The 22,133-nt window shown below is 39.5% G+C and overlaps 1 protein-coding gene across 5 annotated transcripts in view; it reads right to left on the bottom strand.

Annotated features, from left to right (window-relative positions):
- Positions 1 to 22,133, bottom strand: part of PRDM5 (PR/SET domain 5) — a 204,996-nt gene that overhangs the window by 132,805 nt on the left and 50,058 nt on the right. For all 5 annotated transcript variants that reach the window (XM_042935605.1, XM_042935608.1, XM_042935606.1 and 2 more), the window contains exon 3: positions 1,422 to 1,544. In XM_042935605.1, coding sequence (XP_042791539.1) covers positions 1,422 to 1,544 — 123 coding nt within the window. The remainder of the gene's footprint in view (positions 1 to 1,421; positions 1,545 to 22,133) is intronic.

The raw sequence follows: 22,133 nt of genomic DNA, 5'->3' as shown, positions 1-22,133 counted from the left end.
CCATTGTTTTGCTGCTTCTTCTGTAGTTTAGGATCCATGAGCTGGGTTTTCCCATGAAATGGGTCAATTCCCCAATAGAATGTAATGTTTTTTTGTTCTGTTAATCATCCGATCAGTGAGTTTTAATTAGAGAACCCCTCTAAGAACTTATTGCCTTAACTTTTTCTCTTCTTGGCTGAGTTTCTACTGTGGAATCACCTAAGTTCAACTCATAGTTTGTATCAGAGCCTAACATTACATGCAGCACTATACTAGGATACAGGGATACAGACAGAATTCAATAAAATACGGTTCCCACTTGGGATGGTTAATTTTGTTAACTGAGCCACAGGATTCCCAAATAGTTGTTTCAACATCATTCAGGGTGTTTCTGTGAGGATGTTTGGGCATGAAATTAACATTTAAATAAATGGACTTGAGTGAAGCAAATTGCCCTCCACATGTGGGTAAGCCTGATCCAATCAGTTGAAGGCCTGAATTGAACTACAAGGTGATCCTCCCCCAAATAAGAGAATTCTCCTGCTTTATGACCTTCACACTGTAATATCTGCTCTTCCAGCCTAACGGCGTGTGAAGTGGGACACTGGTTCTTCTTGATTCTATGGCAGCCTGATGGTTCTCAAATTCAAATTCTATAGCAGCTTCCTTGTTCTATGGCCTCTAGACTCAAAGTGGGATTTTGAGCTCTGCGGATTTTGAGCTCTGCAGATTTTGGATTTGCCAGCCTCCATAATCATACGAGCCAATACCTTATAATAAATCTCTCTCTGTGTCTCTGTCTCTCTACCCCCCACCGTCTCTCTCTCTAATATATATATATATATATATATATATATATATATATATATATATATATGTGTGTGTGTGTGTGTGTGTGTATACATACATACACACACACACACACACACACACACATATATATATACACATAGACATAGACATATAGACCCTATTGGTTCTATTTCTCTGGAAAATTCTGAGTAATACACTATCCTCACTCAAGAAGCTCAAAGTCCAGTCATGGGGATATACCCAAGTAAATTTTCTCCATGAAGCTTTTCCCAAACAATAACACAGAATATCCTACTATGAGCCAAACAACCAACAAACTAAGGAAACTATCAATATCCACTGAATGAATTAAAAGTACTTGAAAACAAGATCTGCCAAGGACAATATCAGACCATGTAATTCGTTCCCTCAAGAATTCCCATAAAGTGAGTGATCTGGTGTCAATTTACAACTAGACTTGCCCTTTCCTGCATATGCTGACTAGATGAGATTTCTCTGCTTTATGAGATAGTTACTGTTATTTGAAGCAAGTCATTGGGAAATAAATCTAAAACAGGCAGTGCAGTTAGAAATTAGTTCATTCCCCTTACAGAGCATACATAGTACAAATAAGAAGCAAATAAGCTCACTTGAATGGCAGCCAAGTTCTTCTGCTCCTGAGATGGTGCCTCATGAACAAAGCGAAGCCAGTTGGAGTGTCGTGGATTGGTAGCATCCAAAATGTATAGAACTTCTCCCTTACTCCCACGAACCTGAAATATAAAAAGCTCCTGAGTTTGCACTTGAAGTCAGTATTAGTCATACTAAACATATCAAGGGTAGGATATGATATTATTTCATAAGTATATACCTTTCTTATTGACAGGTGTTGAATAGACGCTGGATTAACATCCATTCTTTCCCTTAAACACACATACAAATAGAGCCTAATATTTTATCTGGCAGATGTCTAGATGACTCACAACTGCAAGCAACTCTCAGAAACATCCTGTGTTGATAGCTCTTTTCTGGTTAAAATTATTTGTTTGTAGGTATATTTCAATATATGTGTTGCAACTGCAATTACTCAGGGGATAACCATAATTGCAACCCGTCCCCTTTTTTCCACTGAAGAGGGTGATACTGCTTGGTTCCCAGTTGAGGGGGTGGAGCTGGAGCGATCCTTTCAATTTGTCTCTCCACCTGTTTACTGAATCATTTCCATATGAGGAGGACTTGCTAATGTAACCAGTAGAATCTAACATCCATTGAGCCACATTTTCACATTTTTAACTAGTAGGTGAATAAAACAAGTTCCATTCTGTCTGTTTTTAAAAAATTATTTTAGAGAGAAAGAAAGCACATGAGTGGGGGAGAAGGCCAGAGGGAGAGAGAGAGAGAATCTTAAGCAGGCTCCACATTCAGTGCAGAGCCCAACGCGGGTCTCAATCCCATGGCCCTGGGATCATACCCAAGTCAAAATCAAGAATTGGACGCTTAACCAACTGAGCCACCCAAGTGCCCCATTTTGTCTTTTCACAGACTGCTGATGGCTTGCTGAGGACAGTGGGCCTTCTGCTTTGTGTTTCATGCCATAAGCCCTTCTGGTCAGAACCACTCAACACTCAGTTGGAGGGAGAAAGGTAACTGCCAAAGAAGTGTGTAATCTATTGGACATTCTTGAACCCAAGTTGCTTTAAACCAAGCTTCTCCAAAGCCCCCGCATTGTAGATTATCAGGCACTGCTCAGTTTAATAATACATATATCAATCTCTATCCAACTCACTGTGTGTCTATATTCAATTGGAATCCAGGGGAGAAGAAAGAAGGAATGAATGATTAGCACTTCAGATCCCTAACACCAAGTAACACAAATGTAAGAATGCAAATTCACCTTTGCGGACTTGGGGTGGGGATAAACATATTCTACATTTCCAAAATCTTATTTAATAAAATAAAGCACAACCAGCCTAATAAGATATGTATTTTCATGGTATATTTGGACAATCATGCATTCACTCAACATAATTTATTGAGTTCTTACCATGTGGCCGGTACAGCTTAAGGCACTGGGAATCTTTTAGTGAACAGGATAGATGAGGCCTGGCATCGCAGCACTTCAGAACAAACAAGTATAGAATATAACCTCAGGTAAAGATAAGTCCTGTGAGGACAACTAAAGAAGAGTAGCAGGAAGCAGAGTGAGGGGAGATGAACAGTCTCAGATGACATGGTCAGGCATAGCCTCTCTGACAAGGTGATCTGAAAAGAGCTCTAAGGAAGGAAGGCGCCAGGGGCACTTGGGTGGCTCAGTCGGTTAAGCATCTGACTCTTGATTTTGGCTTAGGTCATGAGCTCATGGTTCGAGCCCTGTGTCATGCTCTTCACTGACAGCACAGAGCTCACTTGGGATTCTCTCTCTCTCTGTCCTTCCCCAGCTCATGCACATGTGCACATGCTCACTTGCTCTCTCTCACTCTCTCTCTCAAAATAAATAAACTTAAAAAAAAAGAGGAAGAAGAAGGAAGGCATGAGCCAGTGAAGAACTAAAGAGTGCTCCCAGACAGAAGGAACAGCAAATAAAAGGCAAATAGAAAGGCCCTGGGTTAAAGACAAATTAGGTTTGTTCAAAGAACAGCAAAAAGGCCATGGGACTAGAACAAAAGGAGCAACTGAGAAAATAATGGGTACTGAGATCAGACAGACTGCACTGGCCCAATCATATACTAACATGCGACCAGGAAGCCATCTATAGAGGTCAAGTTACCCCTAAAAACTATCATATATAAATATCTGCTACATGCACTGAAAAAAACAGTATTTCAAGATTTCAGCAAATATTGTCCAGAAAAAATACAGTTTACCTGTTTCTACTATCATATACATTCACTGCCATGCTTCTCAAACAATTCCTGTTTTCTTAAATGCCCAAGGATTCTCAATAATCATTTAAAAATCTTGCCAATGAAATGCCAGACCTCACTGAGAAGGAGGAATTTAATTTTCAATATTATAACTGGCTAAAAGAAGAAGTTAGGAGTATAAACACCTACTATTTATATCTCATATTTAGATGTGAAGCTATGGGAATCTGTAACTTCCCACTAAATAAACTCATGCTGAGAAGATCTCTTTTGGCAGGCACTTAAAAATTGTACTACGCTCCTACCCTCAACCCGGAACCCTCACTGCCCAACGGGTAACATCAGAAATGTCCAGAAACACTGCTAGGATAGATAGAAAGGACCTTCTACACCTCTCCTCAAAGAGGACATCAACCCACCTTTCTTTAAACAGGGTAAATAATTTTAAATACTCGGGTATAAATTCTCCTTGCCAGGTTCCTCCCTAGCTACAGTAACAAAACTATATTGACAAACAGCTAAATTAAGCAGAACAAGTGGCAATGCCATTAGATGCTTGAAAAAAATATTTTTCTCAAGACCAAAATTAAAAACCTACATCTGTTAGGTAGAAGCTGGACAGGAGCAGTGGAAGGAACACCCAGAGGCAGAGTCCCAAATCCAAGAAGGGGAATGGTACAGACCTGAGCTGGAGGCAAGGATGGTGAAAAATAAGCAACATGTTAAATGCCCGGAGGCACAACAGCCTCACCTTGTGGCTTCCAAGACCTTGGGACTGGCAAATCAAGAGCCACAGGTGCAGAGCATGAGTTCTTCTCTTCACCTCTGCCGCTGGGTAACCCCTAGACTCATTATAATGCCTTTGCATTGCAGGTACAGCCTCCCCACCCCCATGGAGAAAGGCTGCTTTGTGGGTTCACATACAAATCTTGTAGGTTCAAACTCCTCCTCCCAACCTGTAGGGGGCGCCTCCCAAATTAAAAGAAGCAGCCTCCATTAGAGACCATGCCCCTGTACCTCACAGCTCCTCCCAGCCCACAGAGACCCAATAATATCCAATCCCAAAACAACCTAGGGGCCATTCTACCTCAGGGGAATCTGCCCGCTCACCCACTTTGATTTAAGAGTGTACTTTCCCTTTAATAAACTGCTTTGTGTTTGCTACTTTCCTTCTGACTGTCTTTTTGAGGGGCAGTGATCCCCATGTAAATCTTCTTGTGGAGAATCCAAGGACCAAGACCTCCATTCACACAACAGACTCTCCCACCAGTAACACAACTACTGTTGAAATCCACAAAATCCAGCTAAGTTTATTTAGGGAAACACCAATGGCTCTGTCTGTGACATATCTCAGTTTGAAAGGATATGACTACTTACAGAAACCAGTCAATGGCCCTTCTAAGTCATACATTTGTCACCTAGTATTAAGAACAATATATAGTAGATGTGGTTGATATTTGGAATTCTTTCCCAAAGATGTGAAACATAACAAAGATTTCTCTGTAACTTATTATAGTAAGCACATTTTACCAGGGGCATTGTCTGTTCTTCATATATTTCAGTGTTTTTCCCAGGCCCTTTGGCTCCAAATACGTCCAATTATTCAGTATTACTGACTCATTTCCAGTCCGTTAGATATATGCATTCTCCGGTTGCCCATAACCTTCTCACACTACATTCCAGCTTAAGGGACAAGCACAATTTAATTTTATATTAAAATTTTGATGAAACATGATACTTTCAATAGATCCAAACTTATATATTGATTCACTATTACTTATATTCTCATAACAACACTATCACAGGCAGTGATGTTACTATGGTTGCTTACATACTCATACTCGAAATCATTTTTTTTGTTCATTAACAGACCCACTTTCCATTTACTTTATTCTAGACACCCTTACCCAAATGACTTTTACGTTCCTAAGCAATCTTTGCAGGCTACCTGTTTTCCCCAACTTTCAAGTGCCTGGTCATTTCCTCATTCCCCTATCCCTGTCTTCAACACTTCACTAAAGCTGTTAGATTATCTGCTCACATGACTTTTATCTTGCTACCCTGACCACAGCATTCTCCTCATGAAATATCTAAAAGAGACATTCAAAGATAATCTAAGCCATCTTTCTTCTCTCCAGAGAAACCAAATAAAAACTCTCCAGACAGATGGCTACTATTAAAGTCTCCATTTATCTATTTTTAATTTGATACTGAACCCTGAGGTAATAAATTGAACATTTTTAAAGTCCAACAAATAAAGAAGATACTCCTCTTAAGTATCATGTTTCAGCATCTAACTAACCTTTGCAGCCAAAGTGTATTTTTTTCCATCAAAACTAGTCTTCCAAATACCATCATCTTTTATTTGAATTTTCATGAAAATGAAGTGTATGGGTTACTGTCCTACTGAGAACAGTCTTCCGCATGCCTGGGGGCCTGTAGTGAAGTAAATGTTCTCATCTTGCAGTAAAAACTATCTCAGCCCCAAACTCTATTTAATTTGCACAGACTTCCTAAGCCAGTTACAGAAAAAAAGTTAGAGAAGGTGGGGAAGGGGAAGAAACCCTCACGCAAAAATGAAAACATTCACACTTCAATACAGTTGTTTATGACTTTGCCACTTTATAGTAAATGAAGATTATCACTGTGTAGGAATTTGGCAGGTTCTAGCCTCTGCTAAATGCTACTGACATCACTTTTGAAGTGATCTAGAGAACGTGCCACTTTAGATCTGTCCCTTTTTCCAGAGGAAAGGTTAGTATTAAATAGAAGTCACAGCTGATGTCTTCCCACCCAGTAAAGAACAAAGGAAATTACAAAAAGGATTCAGCTCAGTAGGAGAAAACCCTAACTTATAGGTAACAGAAAAAGTTGGCAGCAGGTAACCAATACAAATTCTCTTTCCTTAAATATAAGTATTTTCTGTGTTAAATTGGGTAGCAGGGCTTACTTAATATTCAGATAGTTAATTTTCACAGGGAAAAAAATCTACAATGTTACTTACTCTATTTTTCTCTTTCAATTATTCTGAATGTCTGAGGAATTTTTCACTCAATACATAACAGGCCATCAGGGCAAGGCTAATCAGCCAGATTTGTCTCCAGAACATGGCAAAATATAACCAATAGAATCTTATCTAACATAAGGTAAAATTTAACGCAGTGAAGTACAGTCAGTTCCAAAAAATACAGCAGTAATGTCCTTAACAAGAAGTCACAGTATGTTGTAGGATTTATTTAGTAAAGAAAATACACTTCCCTGCCTGTCCTTCAACAAGGTTTTTCAAAGAAGGTAGTTTCAAGCACTAAGATTTAAGGTATGGATATCTTTGGAGTATACAATGTCATCATATTTTTGGATCCAAAGGAGAAGCAATTTTTTTTTCTGTGATTGTTTTTAACTGAAGTTAGGCCAAATGCCCTGCCTTCAGTGTCTAATAACCAGAAGTTTGCTCAAGTAATCAGTTCTGACAGCACACTGTGGTCAGATTTAAACCAAAGAGACATACTTTCAGAAATCAGCAAGGATTGTCACTAGGAAACGTGATTTATAGTTTCTAAGCAAAGGGTGTGGGTTCCTTTTCTGTTGATTTTCAAAAAGATTCTGTTTGAAATTCTTGTTTTGTGCACACACACACACACACACACACACACACACACCATTCTAGTATATCTGCTTGTATCTCCTCCTCCATATTATTGAATAATCTCGACCCGTAGATTCCCATCTTCAGATGGGAAAGCAGACAGAAAAAACACAGACTTTTACAAACCCCTGTAACAGGGTTTTACAAACCCCTGTTAAAGACAAATGCTGTCTTTAACTGAACAGCATTCATAATATTATGCCCAGGAAGTTAAATAACTTAAAAGGATTGATGTGAAAAGTTGAATCTGTTTTTCATTACAAATAATTAGTGCCCTAAATATGTCAAGCTGAAAGGAACCTCAGTAAAGTATTCCCAAGCAGGAGAAATGCTGAACTAGAAATCAAAAAGTGAGGTGTTACCCAAACTCTGACTGTACCACTTAAAGTGAATCATTCCCTGTCACGGAGCAGAGCCATGGTCTCCTGACCTTGGGGATAATAATCTCTGCCCTGGGACCTCACAGAAACTGTAAGAGCATAGAATGAAATAAGATGCCGGACAGTACATTATACCAATGATATCTGCAATCACCAAGTATTAATAAACTGAAGAAACCAAGGCTCACAGTGGCTAACAGACACCTTAAAGACAAACAACACTTTCAATGGCACAGCCAGAAACATGCTAACTTTCTGCAATGCTAACTTTTTCCAAGGAAGGGACATGAAGGATATGCTAAACTCCTCTATTCAAATCAAACACACATTCAAAGAGCCTCTGCTTGGACACGTGCAGTAAGAGCAGGTGCCATTATAAGGTAGTAGCAAATCCAGATGCCATTTCCACAGAACTGACACTCTCCCTTCTGCCAAATTGAGACACGTTGCTCTATGACCACCTGCCATCAACTCCAGCTCTGTCCTCTTGTGTAGTTTTAATTTCTCTTACACACACAGGCCTTCAAGTTCCTGAAGGCAAGAGTCCCTTCTTCTCTTTGTTTTCTCTTCTACAAGACAAATCATTCTTTCCTTGTCTGATGTGATTTAGGCTCTTTTGCTATCCTGGTTGTTCTCTACAGATGCATACCCATCTGTCAGATCTCTCTTAATGGAGGACAGAAGACAGCATACAAAGGACTATATGACCCAGGATCTGGGCAGCATGTCTAGTGATGCAACTTAAAATCAAAGAGGCTTTTTTGGCCCCACATCTTACACTTAACTGAGGTTGCCTTTATATAAAAGTAACCTGTAGAAAGCAAGTTCTCATGATACAGTCAGACACAAAGGCGAATTTAACTGAGGAACTCGGTCAAGTTTACATAGCTAGGTAAATCCTATCTATCTATGCTTAGGCAGCTGACCACTCAAGAGATGGAAACCTTTTATTTGGTAATGGTGTCAATAAATATTTTATGCACTAAAAGCTCAGCTATTGTGTCTTTTTTTAAAACTGTCATGGCCTTTATTTCCTTTTAAGGTTCAAAAACATTTTTTGAGAGGTAATGTGAGACTTAATGTACAACTTTTAAAAGCACTCCTTTTTTGAGTCTTGCCTTTCAAAGTATTTTGAAAATTGGGCTATTTTTTTAAAAGAAGGAATAACTAACATAAACTGAAAGACAAAGTCAAAAGTGTATCCTGTTTTCCACAGAAAATTTATGAGATAGCCTTCACCGTGTAGCCATCATCCCTTTCTATAGTTTTACAAACATGTTCAGGTATTCAAATGTCAGTGACACTTTTGGACAGAAAAGTTTTTTACTGCATAAAAAGTAAATTCTGCTGACATTAGCATATTATATTATTGCTTTAGAGGTTTTCTGTGAAGGATACACAAGGCTTAGTGTGTGCATCTATTTTGACTACTTAGTGGTTTACTTTTTGATTTCTCTATATGTGTTACTTCACTAATAAATTAGAAAACCATATTAATAAAGTCAACATGTCTCCTGACAGTTTGGTAGCATCCATCAGATCCAGCAGAAATAATTCACAAAACTTTAAATCTAGTTAGCTCTGGGGCACCTGGGTGGCTCAGTCGGTTAAGTGTCCGACTTCGGCTCAGGTCATGATCTCACGGTTCGTGGGTTCGAGCCCCGCATCGGGCTCTGTGCTGACAGCTCAGAGCCTGGAGCTTGTTCCAGATTCTGTGTCTCCCTCTCTCTCTCTGCCCACCCCCCCACTTGCACTCTGTCTCCCTCTTTCTCAAAAATAAATAAACATTAACAAAAATTTAAATCTAGTTAGCTCTATGAGACTATAGTGTTGCCCAATTGTTTAATATAGATTTGAAACTTATACAAATGTAAAGCCTTGAAGTCAACTTCTGGAGAACATTCCCTATGACATATTAAAAGGGTACCTGTGCCCTTCAGTTCGGGCAGTTCAGAGCCTGCTTGAGATTCTGTCTCTCTCCCTCTCTCTCTGCCCCTCACCCACTCTCTCTCTCTCTCAAAATAAATAAACTTTTTCAAAAAGAGTATATGAAATGTGCCAAATAATAATAAGCAAATTTGAGTAGCAAAATTCTAATTCTCAGACATGAAATCATTGGAAAGAGCTGGTTGTATAAAAAACGATAATCTCCAAGATCCAGAGAGCACAGTTTTGATGGTATTTTTAGATAAGATGCTTTGTATCTGAAAACTTCTAGGCAAAGTTTATGGAAACACTGAATAGCAAAGAGCAGTGTGCAGTTCACAGGGAGGGAAAAAAAAGAGAAAAAAAGTATCTACTTTTCCTTTGATCCTGATCTTCTAACCCAAATTCCACTGCTGTAGTCATCGTGTTTTCAGATTTTTTGTGAAGTACATAGTTTTTCTACAGGCCATTAAAATTAAATCTACCCAATCCATTTAAATTAATTATATTCCCTTAATTCATATCCTCAAAATGTACATAACTCAATACAGACCAAATGAGTTATCTTTGCATAAAAATGCACCTAAGACAACAAATGTTTCTCAATTACTAAAGTTCATCCTTTACTTTCTCGTAATCACCCAACAACTATAGTTCTGTGATGAAGAATTCTAAAAAGTGACAACAGTTATCAGTAAACAACAGTTATTGAACATTTACTGTACATTTATTGGTTATTTTAAAATGTACTAGGAAAAGCTACAAATGAAATTCTAGAAAACAGCTCCTTTTCTCAACATCTTCAATATTAATGAGGAAGCAGAAAACAAATACTTCTTTTAACTCACAAAACAATGTATTGAGTGTTATAAAGTGGTATATATATATGAACTTCATTCATTTCAAAAACATTTAGTACACATGCGTATAAAATAACATACAGTTCCAGGTCCCCTGGATGGACAACATGAAAAGTCAATGTCAGAGCACCGAAGAGTACATTATAAAAAGCTTCCAACTAAGAGGTGTGCAAAAAGTGTAAACCCAGCAGGCTGGAGACCACCAGGCTTAGAAAGTCTGATTGTAAGACTGGCCCTTGGCTGGCATGTAGGAACTCGGGTTCTCAGAGTGTCCCCAGTCAATAGTGAACAAGGGTGGTTCACTGTGCCTAGACTGTGGAAACAATTTCGTTTATGCTCAACACCTGCTTTTCTTCTGTAAATCTGCAATTTTGTTACATGTGATGCAGAAAATGCCTACAAGTCCCCAATAAAAACCTTGGGTACCAAATTTCTAATGGGCTTCTTTGTACAGAAACATCACGTGTGTGGCTGCAAGTTCATTACTGAGAGAAGAGTGTGCTCTGTGTGACACTTCATGCGAGGGAAAGAGCCTAAGGAAATCTACTCATGGGTTTCTGCAGACTCTGCCTGTGCCTTTTCCCTTTATGATCTGGCTTTACAGTATATTCCTACTGGGTCATTGCAATAAATCTTAGCCATGAGTAAAACTATATGCTAAATCCCATGAATGCTTCTAGTGAATCTCCAAATGTGGGGGTAGGCTTGGGGATCCCCAGTACACAAGATGAGTTCAGTCCAGGGACTAAATAGATGGGATATAAATTTGTCAATAGAAGAGGCAGAAGGTCATTTCAAAACTTAACAAGAGTTCCACTGTACACATACTAACTTACACCAATTAAACTACATCTGTTCAATTAAAGGAAATAAGAAATGAGGGAAAAAAATCAAAGAAAGAAAACAAATTTAAATAGTAAGGACCATTCCTTCATGGCCCACAATTTTTACTATACAAGACAGTTGCCTTAAGAACTTGCTTCAGAACCTAAGCCCTGCATAAGGTATGACTGCACTGGAAAAAAATTATACCAATGAAAGAAAGGTGGAGCAGCCTAGTCATAACAGTATGACTTGCACAGAAGGAAAGATGAAGGATACTGGTAAATTTGATTGGGAAGACACATTAAAAGATGACAGGACTCAAATTTGGTGGTTCAAGTAGCAAAATCAGAGAAACAAGAAATAAATGGTGATTGCATCAAGCAGGATACTTTGTCATCCATTTAACAGGAACGTCAATGGTTAAGTCTAATCAGGACCCACCCCCACAGGGATCAGCTTCTTGGTAATCATACACTACTGCATGGAGGAAGAATGAAAACTCCGCCAATATTTTGCTTCAACCTGGAAATATAAAGGGAAGTGGATGATAAGCCAACAACTCTAATATGCAGAATGGACTGTGTGGTGGAGGTAAAATTTTGTGAAAGCAAAAAGAACCAGACGGGCTATTATGAATGACCTAGATATGAATCAGTAGGTTCTGGAAAGAGGTAACAGCTATAAAAATGAAAACAATGGGTCACTGACAAATAAATACCTGGGTGTGTGAAATTAATGTGAGGTATAGGCCAAGGAAAGTTGCAAATACTCCAAAACTGTAAGCCTGTGTGATCAGTCTCATTGATACTAAGGAGAAATTGAAAAGCCAATGTCAATTTGAAGAAAACACTAAACAGGAAGATACACGCTTGGCATTCAACTTGAGAATTTTCATATATAAAAAGGAGACCTAGGGACACCTGGGTGGCTCAGTCGGTTAAGCGTCCGACTTCGGCTCAGGTCATGATTTTGCAGTTCGTGAGTTCGAGCCCCACGTCGGGCTCTGTGCAGACAGCTCGAGCCTGGAGCCTGCTGCAGATTGTGTGTTTCCTTCTCTCTCTATGTCTCTCTTCTCATGCTCTGTGTCTCTCCTTCTCTCAAGAATAAATAAACATTAAAAAAAAAGTTTTTTTAAAGAAGACGTAAAGAAAAGTCTCTTTGGAATTAAAAACTAGAGTTAAGGAGAGAATGAAAGATGAATGGTAAGTGTTGATTTAAAAGCCTTGAATGTTGGTACCTAATATCCAAAAAACAGAGTACAGAAGGAGAAAATTAGACAGATTAACCCTCTAGAAGTTTTGAATCCAAAGCAGACAAAACCATACAGAGAGGCATACTTCAGGTAATTACATGAAGGAATATAGGCACAAAATTTAAATAATATATATGTTACATGCAATCAAAGAGGAAAGGAGACAATTCTCAAATCTTCCTTCCACACATCTAGACCATCAGGTGGGTTGGCCGATGATTCCTGACTCTCCATCTTTGAGTTGTATAATGGCACAGTGGAAAGATGGCAAAATATGACCCTCATATATAATTTAAAGAAGGCCCATGAATGCCACATGGGCATTCATCAGTAAGAACATTATCAGTAAGGGTGATCTGCAGAGTACCCTCTGAGTTAAGGAGTGTGCAGAAAAAGAAGTTTTGTCCAAGAAGCTGATCTCTACTTGCTCCTGAAACATTTAGGTTCCTCGCTCCAAATTTCTAGGTAAAGCTCTTAACTTCCTACTATCCAAACGTGAACAGAAGGACTGGCTTAAAAGGGGCCACAACATCTATGTTTTACATGCTTCTCTCTCACTGTAGCTCATTTTCGAGAATTCTGCCAAAAGTCTTGTGTTGCCAGGAGGCAGGATCACTGCAATAGGAATATCTCTCTGTTACAGACCAAGCTGTGTCTGGCACCAGTAACTGCTCTGGCAACAAAGGCCTGGTAAGGAATGCCATCTAAACCTAGGATACAAATATTGCAGTAGGGGATCTTTTCTGATAAAGAAAGCTGGGGCTTTTCCCTCGATCTGATTGTCTTGCAGCTGGTGTTACATATCCAGGGAGTCATTGGAACTAAGAACGCACTCGGGAGGGGGAGCTCTTCAGAAAAGGAATCTTGGACATTCCAACAGATCCTTCAGGAATGTGGTCCCTTCCAGAGATGGGGGACTAAGTGGACCATCTGAGTGGGCCCTCTGAATTCAGCACTCAGGTCATTTAGTCCTCACTCTCAAATCCCCTGACTTGAGGCCAGTTCATGGCCTGTTTAAGAAAATGGGCAGACATTTTTTTTATTTGTTCTCCCATGGGACAGTCTCTCATTCCCAATCTAGTCCATATGTGATTGGGCTCCTACCCAGCTTGCTTTACACCCAGGGCAGTCATTCTATTCACTGGATTCTTTTTCCTGAATCCCAACCTTTTTCTGACAGTCATGCACTGTTGGATCTGCCCGAGGCCAGAGGAGAGCCGGTCTTGTCCCTGCCAGGTGGGATGCCTAGGTCCTCTCCATGCCATCAGTCCCTCTCTTCTGGGATATGCAACCCAAATGGTGGATTCTACTCCCTGGGTACCAATTCAGACACTCCTCATAGACTGATCTCCTGGGTCTTAAACCCAAATCTCACTCAAGCCTGGACCTTCTTCTGACTCAGATGCTCTGCATCTCCTGGTCAATAGCATCCACCAGGACCTCCTGGTCCAGACCTCTCTAGTCTGACCCAGCCTCACCTCCAGCAGAGCTTCCTAACCTTTTCTTATAAAGATGCCAAGGGAAGAAAGCTCTTGGATTTGGGGCACGTCCTGACAATGATCCACTATCTGAACATAGATAGCACTCTCATAATTGAGTATTTTTCCACATTGATTCAAAATCTATCTTCAAATTCATCCTTCACACTGCCTTCAGAGTTCTCTTGGTCGTTTGTGCATCTCCTCCTACCAGTACCTGTTTAAAAGCTGCCCAGTGCCTATCAGAAGTCCAAACTCCTTTGCATGACATACAAGGCCTTCACATGCTGATGTGGTTCATCTCAGCTCAGGCCACTCCAGCCTCTTCCCACTGCATGGCTTCTAGGTCTAAGTGTGAGTATCTGACAGTTGGTTTTTCTGGCTGTAATGTAAATGCCTGACATTAAGATTTTGATTGCCTGGCATCCACTTCAAAGATATCCAACTTGAATAAAGACACTGACAACCACACAGCTAGATAAAGAACCTGGCTGTCCCACTCATAAAGTTCCCTTTTTAGAGAGCTCTGGTAGACATAGATAACTGACCTTCTGACCACTTGCTTTTCCCTTCCCATATTTTAATTCCTACCCCCACTTATGTTTTAAATTCATCAATAAAGAGGATACCCACAAAACCCTAGGCACCCCACCTTCAACTCCAATAAAAGGTAGAAACCCAGGTCCACTATCCATGTCTCTACCCTCTGTCTCTATCCACGACCTCACTGTGTGGTCCCATGCATGCCATGTACCCTCCGGGACCCATAAGTAATAAACTCATTTTTCCAAAGTTCCCTGATGGTTGTTGCTGAGGTTCATCTTGCAATCATAATTAAGAACCATAAATAAGGACCAGTCCTACCACAACAATGTCCCCATTTGGGGAAATGTCTCTGAGGGGCTCACCACAAAGTGGCATGAACCTAGATGAATGTCCCCAGGCATTCCTCTGGGATGTCTAACACCACTATTGATAGGCTGAGACTGAGCGAAAACATAGGCACACACCCCCACACACCTGGCCTAGGTCATCTAAAAGCAAACATCCCTGCCTAGAGCAGGGGAATGGCACTCACACTTCCTTCTGAGAGATGCTCATGACAGTCAGATTCTCTAATGATACAAGTCTCCCATGTGTATGAGTATCATGTTACTTTTACTAAACATATGCTTTATATTTAGTCAAATTCATTCTATGAAAACTGAAACATAAAAGGATCTGCTTTAAAGAACAAATAATAAGGGGCGCCTGGGTGGCTCAGTTGGTTAAGCGTCCCACTTCGGCTCAGGTCATGATCTCACGTTCCGTGAGTTCGAGCCCCGCGTCGGGCTCTGTGCTGACAGCTCAGAGCCTGGAGCCTGTTTCAGATTCTGTGTCTCCCTCTCTCTGACCCTCCCCCATTCATGCTCTGCCCCTCTCTGTCTCAAAAATAAATAAATGTTAAAAAAAAAGAAAGAAAAAAACAAATAATAGTAATAACAGCTCACAGCTATTGTTTATTATGTGTCAGATACTTTGCTAATAAGCACCTTTACACATAATATATAATATATTCCTCAAAACAGCCCCATGAGGTGGGTGCTACATGTTAACCAAATTTAACAAATGAGGAAACTGAGGCACAAACAGAATAACTCATCCAAGGTTTCACAGCTAGTTAGGTAGTGACGCTAGGGTTCAAACCAAGACAATCTGATTCCAGAATCTACCACATTACACAAACCCAATATCCTTACAACCTTGGTCCCTAGTTGCCAACTGGTAAGCAGAATCCTAAAAAAAAAAGTTACACCCCATGACCCTTGAGAATGCCTTTGAGTGCGAGTGGAAGCCGTGAGTACAATAGGATATCACTCCTCTGATCACACTGTATCACAGAAGGGAGAGTACCCCTGGGGAGCCTACCTAATCACGCAAGCTATTTAAAACAAGACAATTTTCTCTGGCTGGTAAGTACAGAAGTCAGAGAGCCAGGAAGCATGAGAAGGATTTGACATGAGAAGGATTTTCTATTACTGAGATGATTGGGCTACAGGGTGGCCTGAGAGTGACCCCTAAGAGATCAAGGGACTGAAACCTGACCAGCAGCTGGCAATAGAAAAGTCCTATAACCTCGAGGAACTGAATTCAGCCAGCAACACGAATGAGCTTGGGAGCAAACTGATCATCAAAACCTCCAGATGAGAACCCAGCTTTGCAACATTTTGATATGCACTTGGAAAACCTTTAAGCAGAGAATCCACCCAGACTCGTCACCTACAGAACAGACTGATAAAAAAAAAAAAAAAAAAAAAAAAAAAAAAAAAAAAAAAGAAGAAGAAGAAGAAGGTGCTGTCTTAAGCCGCTAAGTTTGTGGTGATTTGTTATAGGCAAAAACAGTAAACTAACACCCAACTCCTGGTACCAAAATCTGTATTTGTTTTCTACTGCTGCATAACAGTTACCACAAACCGAATAGCTTAAAACAATACTCATTTCTTATCTCAAAGTTCTGGAGGTCAGAAGTCTGGAAAGGTGTCACTGGATCCTCTGCTCAGGGTGTATGGGGAAGTGTATGTAGGAGTCTGCTTCTAAGCTCATTCAGGTTGTTGGCCAAATTCCAGCTCCTTGAAGCAATCAGACCACGGGAGAGCCTCATTTTCTTGCTTCTTTCACTTTGGAGGAGATGATAATTGTGATTTACAATCTACACAATAGCAGTTATGTAAAAATATGCCTTTAAGCCTTTAAGGGTAATATAAATATGTTTAACGTGAGGGATTCAGTCTTACATTAAATGAAGGAAGGGAGGAAAAGAATAAGGAAGGGGCCTACTACATATTTATAAATTTTAACACTAATTCTTGGGTTACACAGATAATCAGTTCCTCTTATAAAATTACAAACAAACAAACAAAAAACTTGTTTCTATATTTCCCATTTCATCAGTTTTCCCCAAATCTTAAACCTTCAATTATGGGGTTATTTTTTTTTACATTTATTATACAGCTGCCAGTATACTTTCACTAGTATAATAGAGATATCAAATTTGCATCAAGAATTTAACACATAAGGAAACTATTGACTATAAATATTTTTCTATTACTTTTTCACTTTGTAAAGACCTAATAAACCATTAAAAGCACAGATGTACAACACAATAAAGAGCAGTTGAGGAAATTGATGCTCAAAAGCTACTATGTAATATTAGTTTGAGTTTTTAAAAGCATGCTTACAAATCTAGGGCTTCCCTTGAAGAAGTGTTTTTAAGTTTACAACAAACTACTTTTAAAGATAAGTCATTTAAAATTACAAAGCAACAAAAACATCTTCTTTGTCAAGGACATCTCACTTCACTGGCAGCTGTTAACACAAAAATGAGAAAAACTTGCTCTGCGCACACACAAAAACTCTACTATAAAACCCTAATGATCAGGTCACTGGACCCATGACTTCATCTTCCAATTGTGTTCACGGGGTGATACAGACATCAGGATGTCAGAAGCAATGAACTGCTGTTCTAAGACAGAACTCCTTACATGTGTGGGTATTATGTTCTGTCTCACGAATATACGTAACATTGTATCTTCAATAACAAAGAACCCTTACTGACTCTAAAACCTCCTGCTCTATTCATATATTGTTAGCCTACTATACTTACCTTTAATGGTTCTCTCCTATAGAAATACCTCGGGGCGCCTTGAGCGTCAGACTTCAGCTCAGGTCATGATCTCATGGTTTACTAAGTTTGAGCCCCACATCAGGCTCTGTGCTGACAGCTCAAAGCCTGGAGCCTGCTTCAGATTCTGTGACTCCCTCTCTCTCTCTGCCCCTCCCCCACTCATGCTCTGTCTCTCTCCTCTTTCTCAAAAATAAACATTAAATTTTTTTTTTAATGTCTTTAGAAATACCTATAGTTCTTGAGCTTTTACCTAAACAGGAATTGGAAATGTCCCTATACAACATCACAATTATTTAACCAAATGATATTCTGGAAAGCTGATTTATTTTAGAAAGATAATATAGTGCATATACTATTTATGTAACATTTTCTGCAAAGCTTGGAACACCATCCCATAATCATATTTCTACACTAAATGTACGAATAGTCATGCTAAATAGGATAAAAACAAAAGACTACAAACAGCGTTATATAAGTTCAAGTCAGGTTTTGCTGTTAAATAAGATATAGATAGATGATAGATAGATAGATAGATAGATAGACACACACACACATATAAAAGAAATTTGGTTTTCAGAGCTTTTTGGAGTTAGGTTTCTATACAAAGGTCTATGAATCTAGAGGTAAAAAGGTGATTAGACAACCCATTAGAGTTCTTTTTCTCCACAGAGACGTGACAAATTTATTAGAAAGATGACAGGTGCTCTGCCAATGTTACCAAAGGAAAATGCAATGCCACAGAATTAAAGAAAAACATGCTAATTCATATGGGAACAGAGATCCTTAACGTGCTAACCCTGTAAATGGTAGCATGGACAGTAGGGTGCTCTATAAAAATGCTGCTCAGCACTACAACTCTTAAGAAAATAGATTTCCTCTGGAAAGAACTACTCCCACACTCCCTTTGACCTGGGAGGAAAGCCCATGGATAAAAAACAGGACTTGATACTAAGATCTAAGATACTAAGATACAGCCTCTTCTATACATAAGAATATATTCCTCTCTTGGTCACCCCAATCTACTTATTAATACGCAAATTGGAGACAATGCACAAGTCATGGGCAATATGTCAACATAGCCTTCTTTTGGGTTTTGAAATTTCTATGAGATTTGTAAACTACAAAACCAACTTAAATGCAGACAAAAGAATATCTAAGTGTTTTGACTGATCTCTAGGGCCTAGCAGAAGGGAAGATTTTATTAAAAACATGATCCGTTAATCAGAGTTACAAAGTAACAAAAATGCATGGCAGAACTTTAATTATCTAAGCTGTCCTAAAATTTCTTTAAAGAACAAAGTACTTTCAGTATAGTCATTTATCATACAGTAAGGAAATTATAGGCCAAATCATTAGATGGAATTTACTCAAGTCCATGAACATTAATCTTCTTCATTTAAAAAGAAAACATGGAATTTCTCAGGTAGAATTTTATGCAAGGTTTCAGCAATGTTTGGACAGCCTCCATTGTATGCAAAGAAGTTACATGAATGCTAGTGGGTTTTGTTGTTGTTGTTGTTGTTGTTTAAGTTTTGTTCATTTTGAGAGAGAGAAAGTGCAAACGGGGGAGGGCAGAGAGAAAGAGGGAGAAAATCCCAAGCAGGCTCCATGCTGTAAGCACTGAAGCCTGATGCAGGTCTTGATCCCAAGCATCCTAAGATCATGATCTGAGCCGAAATCAAGAGTCAGACGCTCAACTGACTGAGCCAGCCAGGTGCCCTATGAATGATAGTGTTTTTGACTTGTAGAAAATACCACAAGTAACTTTAGAAAAAATTCATTAAATCTGCTTTGTTATACTATACATACATTAGAGCTACAATCTGTTACTAAAACAGACCAAAAACTGAGTAACCGCACAACAGCTTATATGCCCAGATACAAATAAATCAAGCTGTTCATAAAGAGACTTCTAACCCGCCTGTTGTTCTCACATTTAATTTACCACATAATAACAGCAAAAGGACTTGGCAAAAACTTAAAAACGTAAACTACCCTGAATACAAACAGAGCCTGTGTCACTATAATATTAAAGAATCAACAGATGGTTGGCATCAGGAGACTGGCACAAATACAAAAAACTAGAAAGACAAGTAAATAAAAAGACGAATGTGTAGAAATCGAACAAGGTATATTTGAACCTCATTTGCCAAAAAAAAAAAAAAAAAAAAAACTCTCATGTCAACAACACACAAGTGATCTTGGATCTCTGTTAAGATCTATACATCTGAGGTCTTGGAAATAACTTGGGCTTGGTTAACAGATGCATGAATTACAGAATAGAAAAACCCTGCCAAATTCTGCATGAGAACACTGTGTAAGGGGGAAGAGTGGTAGGAAGAAGGAGGAAGGAGAGAGGAAGGAAAGAAGTAGAAAGGATGAATAGGAGCGGGAAGAGGAGGGAAGGAGAAGAAAGTGAAGGAAGAGGGAGGAGAAGCCGGAGAGAGGAGGGGAGAGGAGGGGAGAGGAGGGCCCGCTGGTCTCCAGCTCCAAGATTCAGCCTGTGCATTTCAACAGATTAACGTTTCTAGAACAATATAATGCTGTGACCTAAACTGAGAACAATACATAGATTCAGCTCTTCTATTATTCCATAAGCCATAAGCAACTCCATGTGTCAAGCAAACACTTACTAGGCACTAGGGTGCACACATCAACAATATGTAGTCACCATCAAGGAGCGCACAGTCCAGCATGTGGGGACAGATACCCCAAAGTGCAGTACACTGAGGAACAGCAGCCTGCCTCAGGTGTTCAGAGAGTAATGAGGAGGGGCCCCTAGGTCAGCCTGGTAGGAATAGGAGAGAAAGAAGGATAGTCTGAGTAAAGCGACTAGCAAAAAGCAAAGACACACTTGGGCAGTGGGGGGGGGCGTGCGGTGAATGCAATGTAAAATGATAATAAAAAAAGTTAAGTGTGAAACAGGAAATATTGAGAACAAGCATAGAGAGGTCAGCTATGGGTTAGGTCTTAGGCTCCGTATGGCACTTGGCAGCCCTTTGGAACAAGAGTGTAGCTCATCGTCAGCTCAGAGCAGATTCTCAGCGGTCCAGACTCTTCCTATGGGAAGAATTTATTAGCTCAGAGTTCCAGGCAGGGTTGAGACTGGGTAGACAAAAATGGACACTACTAGATTTCAGGGTTTTTGTGTATGGAACTGGTTTTTGTCTAGCTTCTCGGACTCTCTTGCTCATAGAAGAAGGCCCAGAACAGATTTTGCATGGCTCCATCTTGTCGGGTTTCCATCTCGCAGATGAATATCCTGTTCTGCACCCATCCTACTTCCTCCAGGCCTAAGCTCAAACACTTCCCACAAAGATGACTCTAACCCACTGACAGGTTTTTCTCATGTTCATTAGAAACATGATTCTCTCCAAATCCACATGTTGTTTTGTTTGGGTTTGGTTTTTAGCCCTGTCCTCAAACAGGAAAGCTAAGCCCTCACCATCTTCCTCATGAAAGCATGTTAAATTATATGAAGACAACTATGACTGTGGTCTTTCTCAGGTTAAGAGCACCAATTCTCTCAACTGACTGATTGACAGATCACAGTTGTCAGTCCCTTTCTGTGTATGGCTACTTTGAGTCTGTTGACTGTCAGCTGTTTACCAATTTCCACACTCACAGCTAACACCAGAATGTGACATGACCCTCCAGATGTGGTCTGACCAGTGAAAAGTACAACAGCACTATTCTCTCCCATGATCTCAACACCCCAATTATTTTATTGTGGTCTGGGTTTTTGATCTAGCTGCCAAGTAATATCGCTAGCCAAAATGTCCATGTAAATCAAGTAAACGCTTAAGATAATTACATGTGAGTCAATATCAAGTCTGGTATCCATCCCCCATCTCAGACTTCAAAAATTGGCTTTACATTTAGCCATATTTAATTTCATCACATAAGCATTTCTCCATCACTCTAGGTGTGACTGTGTATCTTAAAATATCATCTATTCCTCACACCCATTAGAGGCTGGTATTAAAAAAAATACTAACAAGTGTTGGCAAGGATGTGGAAAAATTGGAACCTTTGTGCACCACTGGTGGGACTGTAAAATGGTGCAACCACTGTGGAAAATACTATGGAAGTTCCTTAAATAAATAAATAAATAAATAAATCCAATAACATGATCCAGGAAACTCACTTCTAGGTATATACCCAAAAGAACTGAAAGCAGGATCCAAAAAAAAAAAAAAAAAAAATGTTTCCATGCCCATGTCCATAACAGCACTATTCACCATAACTAAGAAGCAGAAGTAACCCAAAAGTTCAGCAATAGATGTATGGATAAACCAAATACGATGTATACATAAAATGAAATAAAATTCAGCTTTAAAAAGGAAGGAGGGGTGTCTGAGTGGCTCAGTTGGTTAAGTGTCTGACTTCAGCTCAGGTCACAATCTCACAGTTCGTGGGTTTGAGCCCCATCAGGCTCAGTGCTGACAGCTCAGAGCCTGGAGCCTG

The sequence above is a fragment of the Panthera leo genome, chromosome B1 (assembly GCF_018350215.1).
Source record: "Panthera leo isolate Ple1 chromosome B1, P.leo_Ple1_pat1.1, whole genome shotgun sequence".
NCBI lineage: Eukaryota > Metazoa > Chordata > Mammalia > Carnivora > Felidae > Panthera > Panthera leo.
This window is presented reverse-complemented; position numbering and strand designations above follow the sequence as displayed.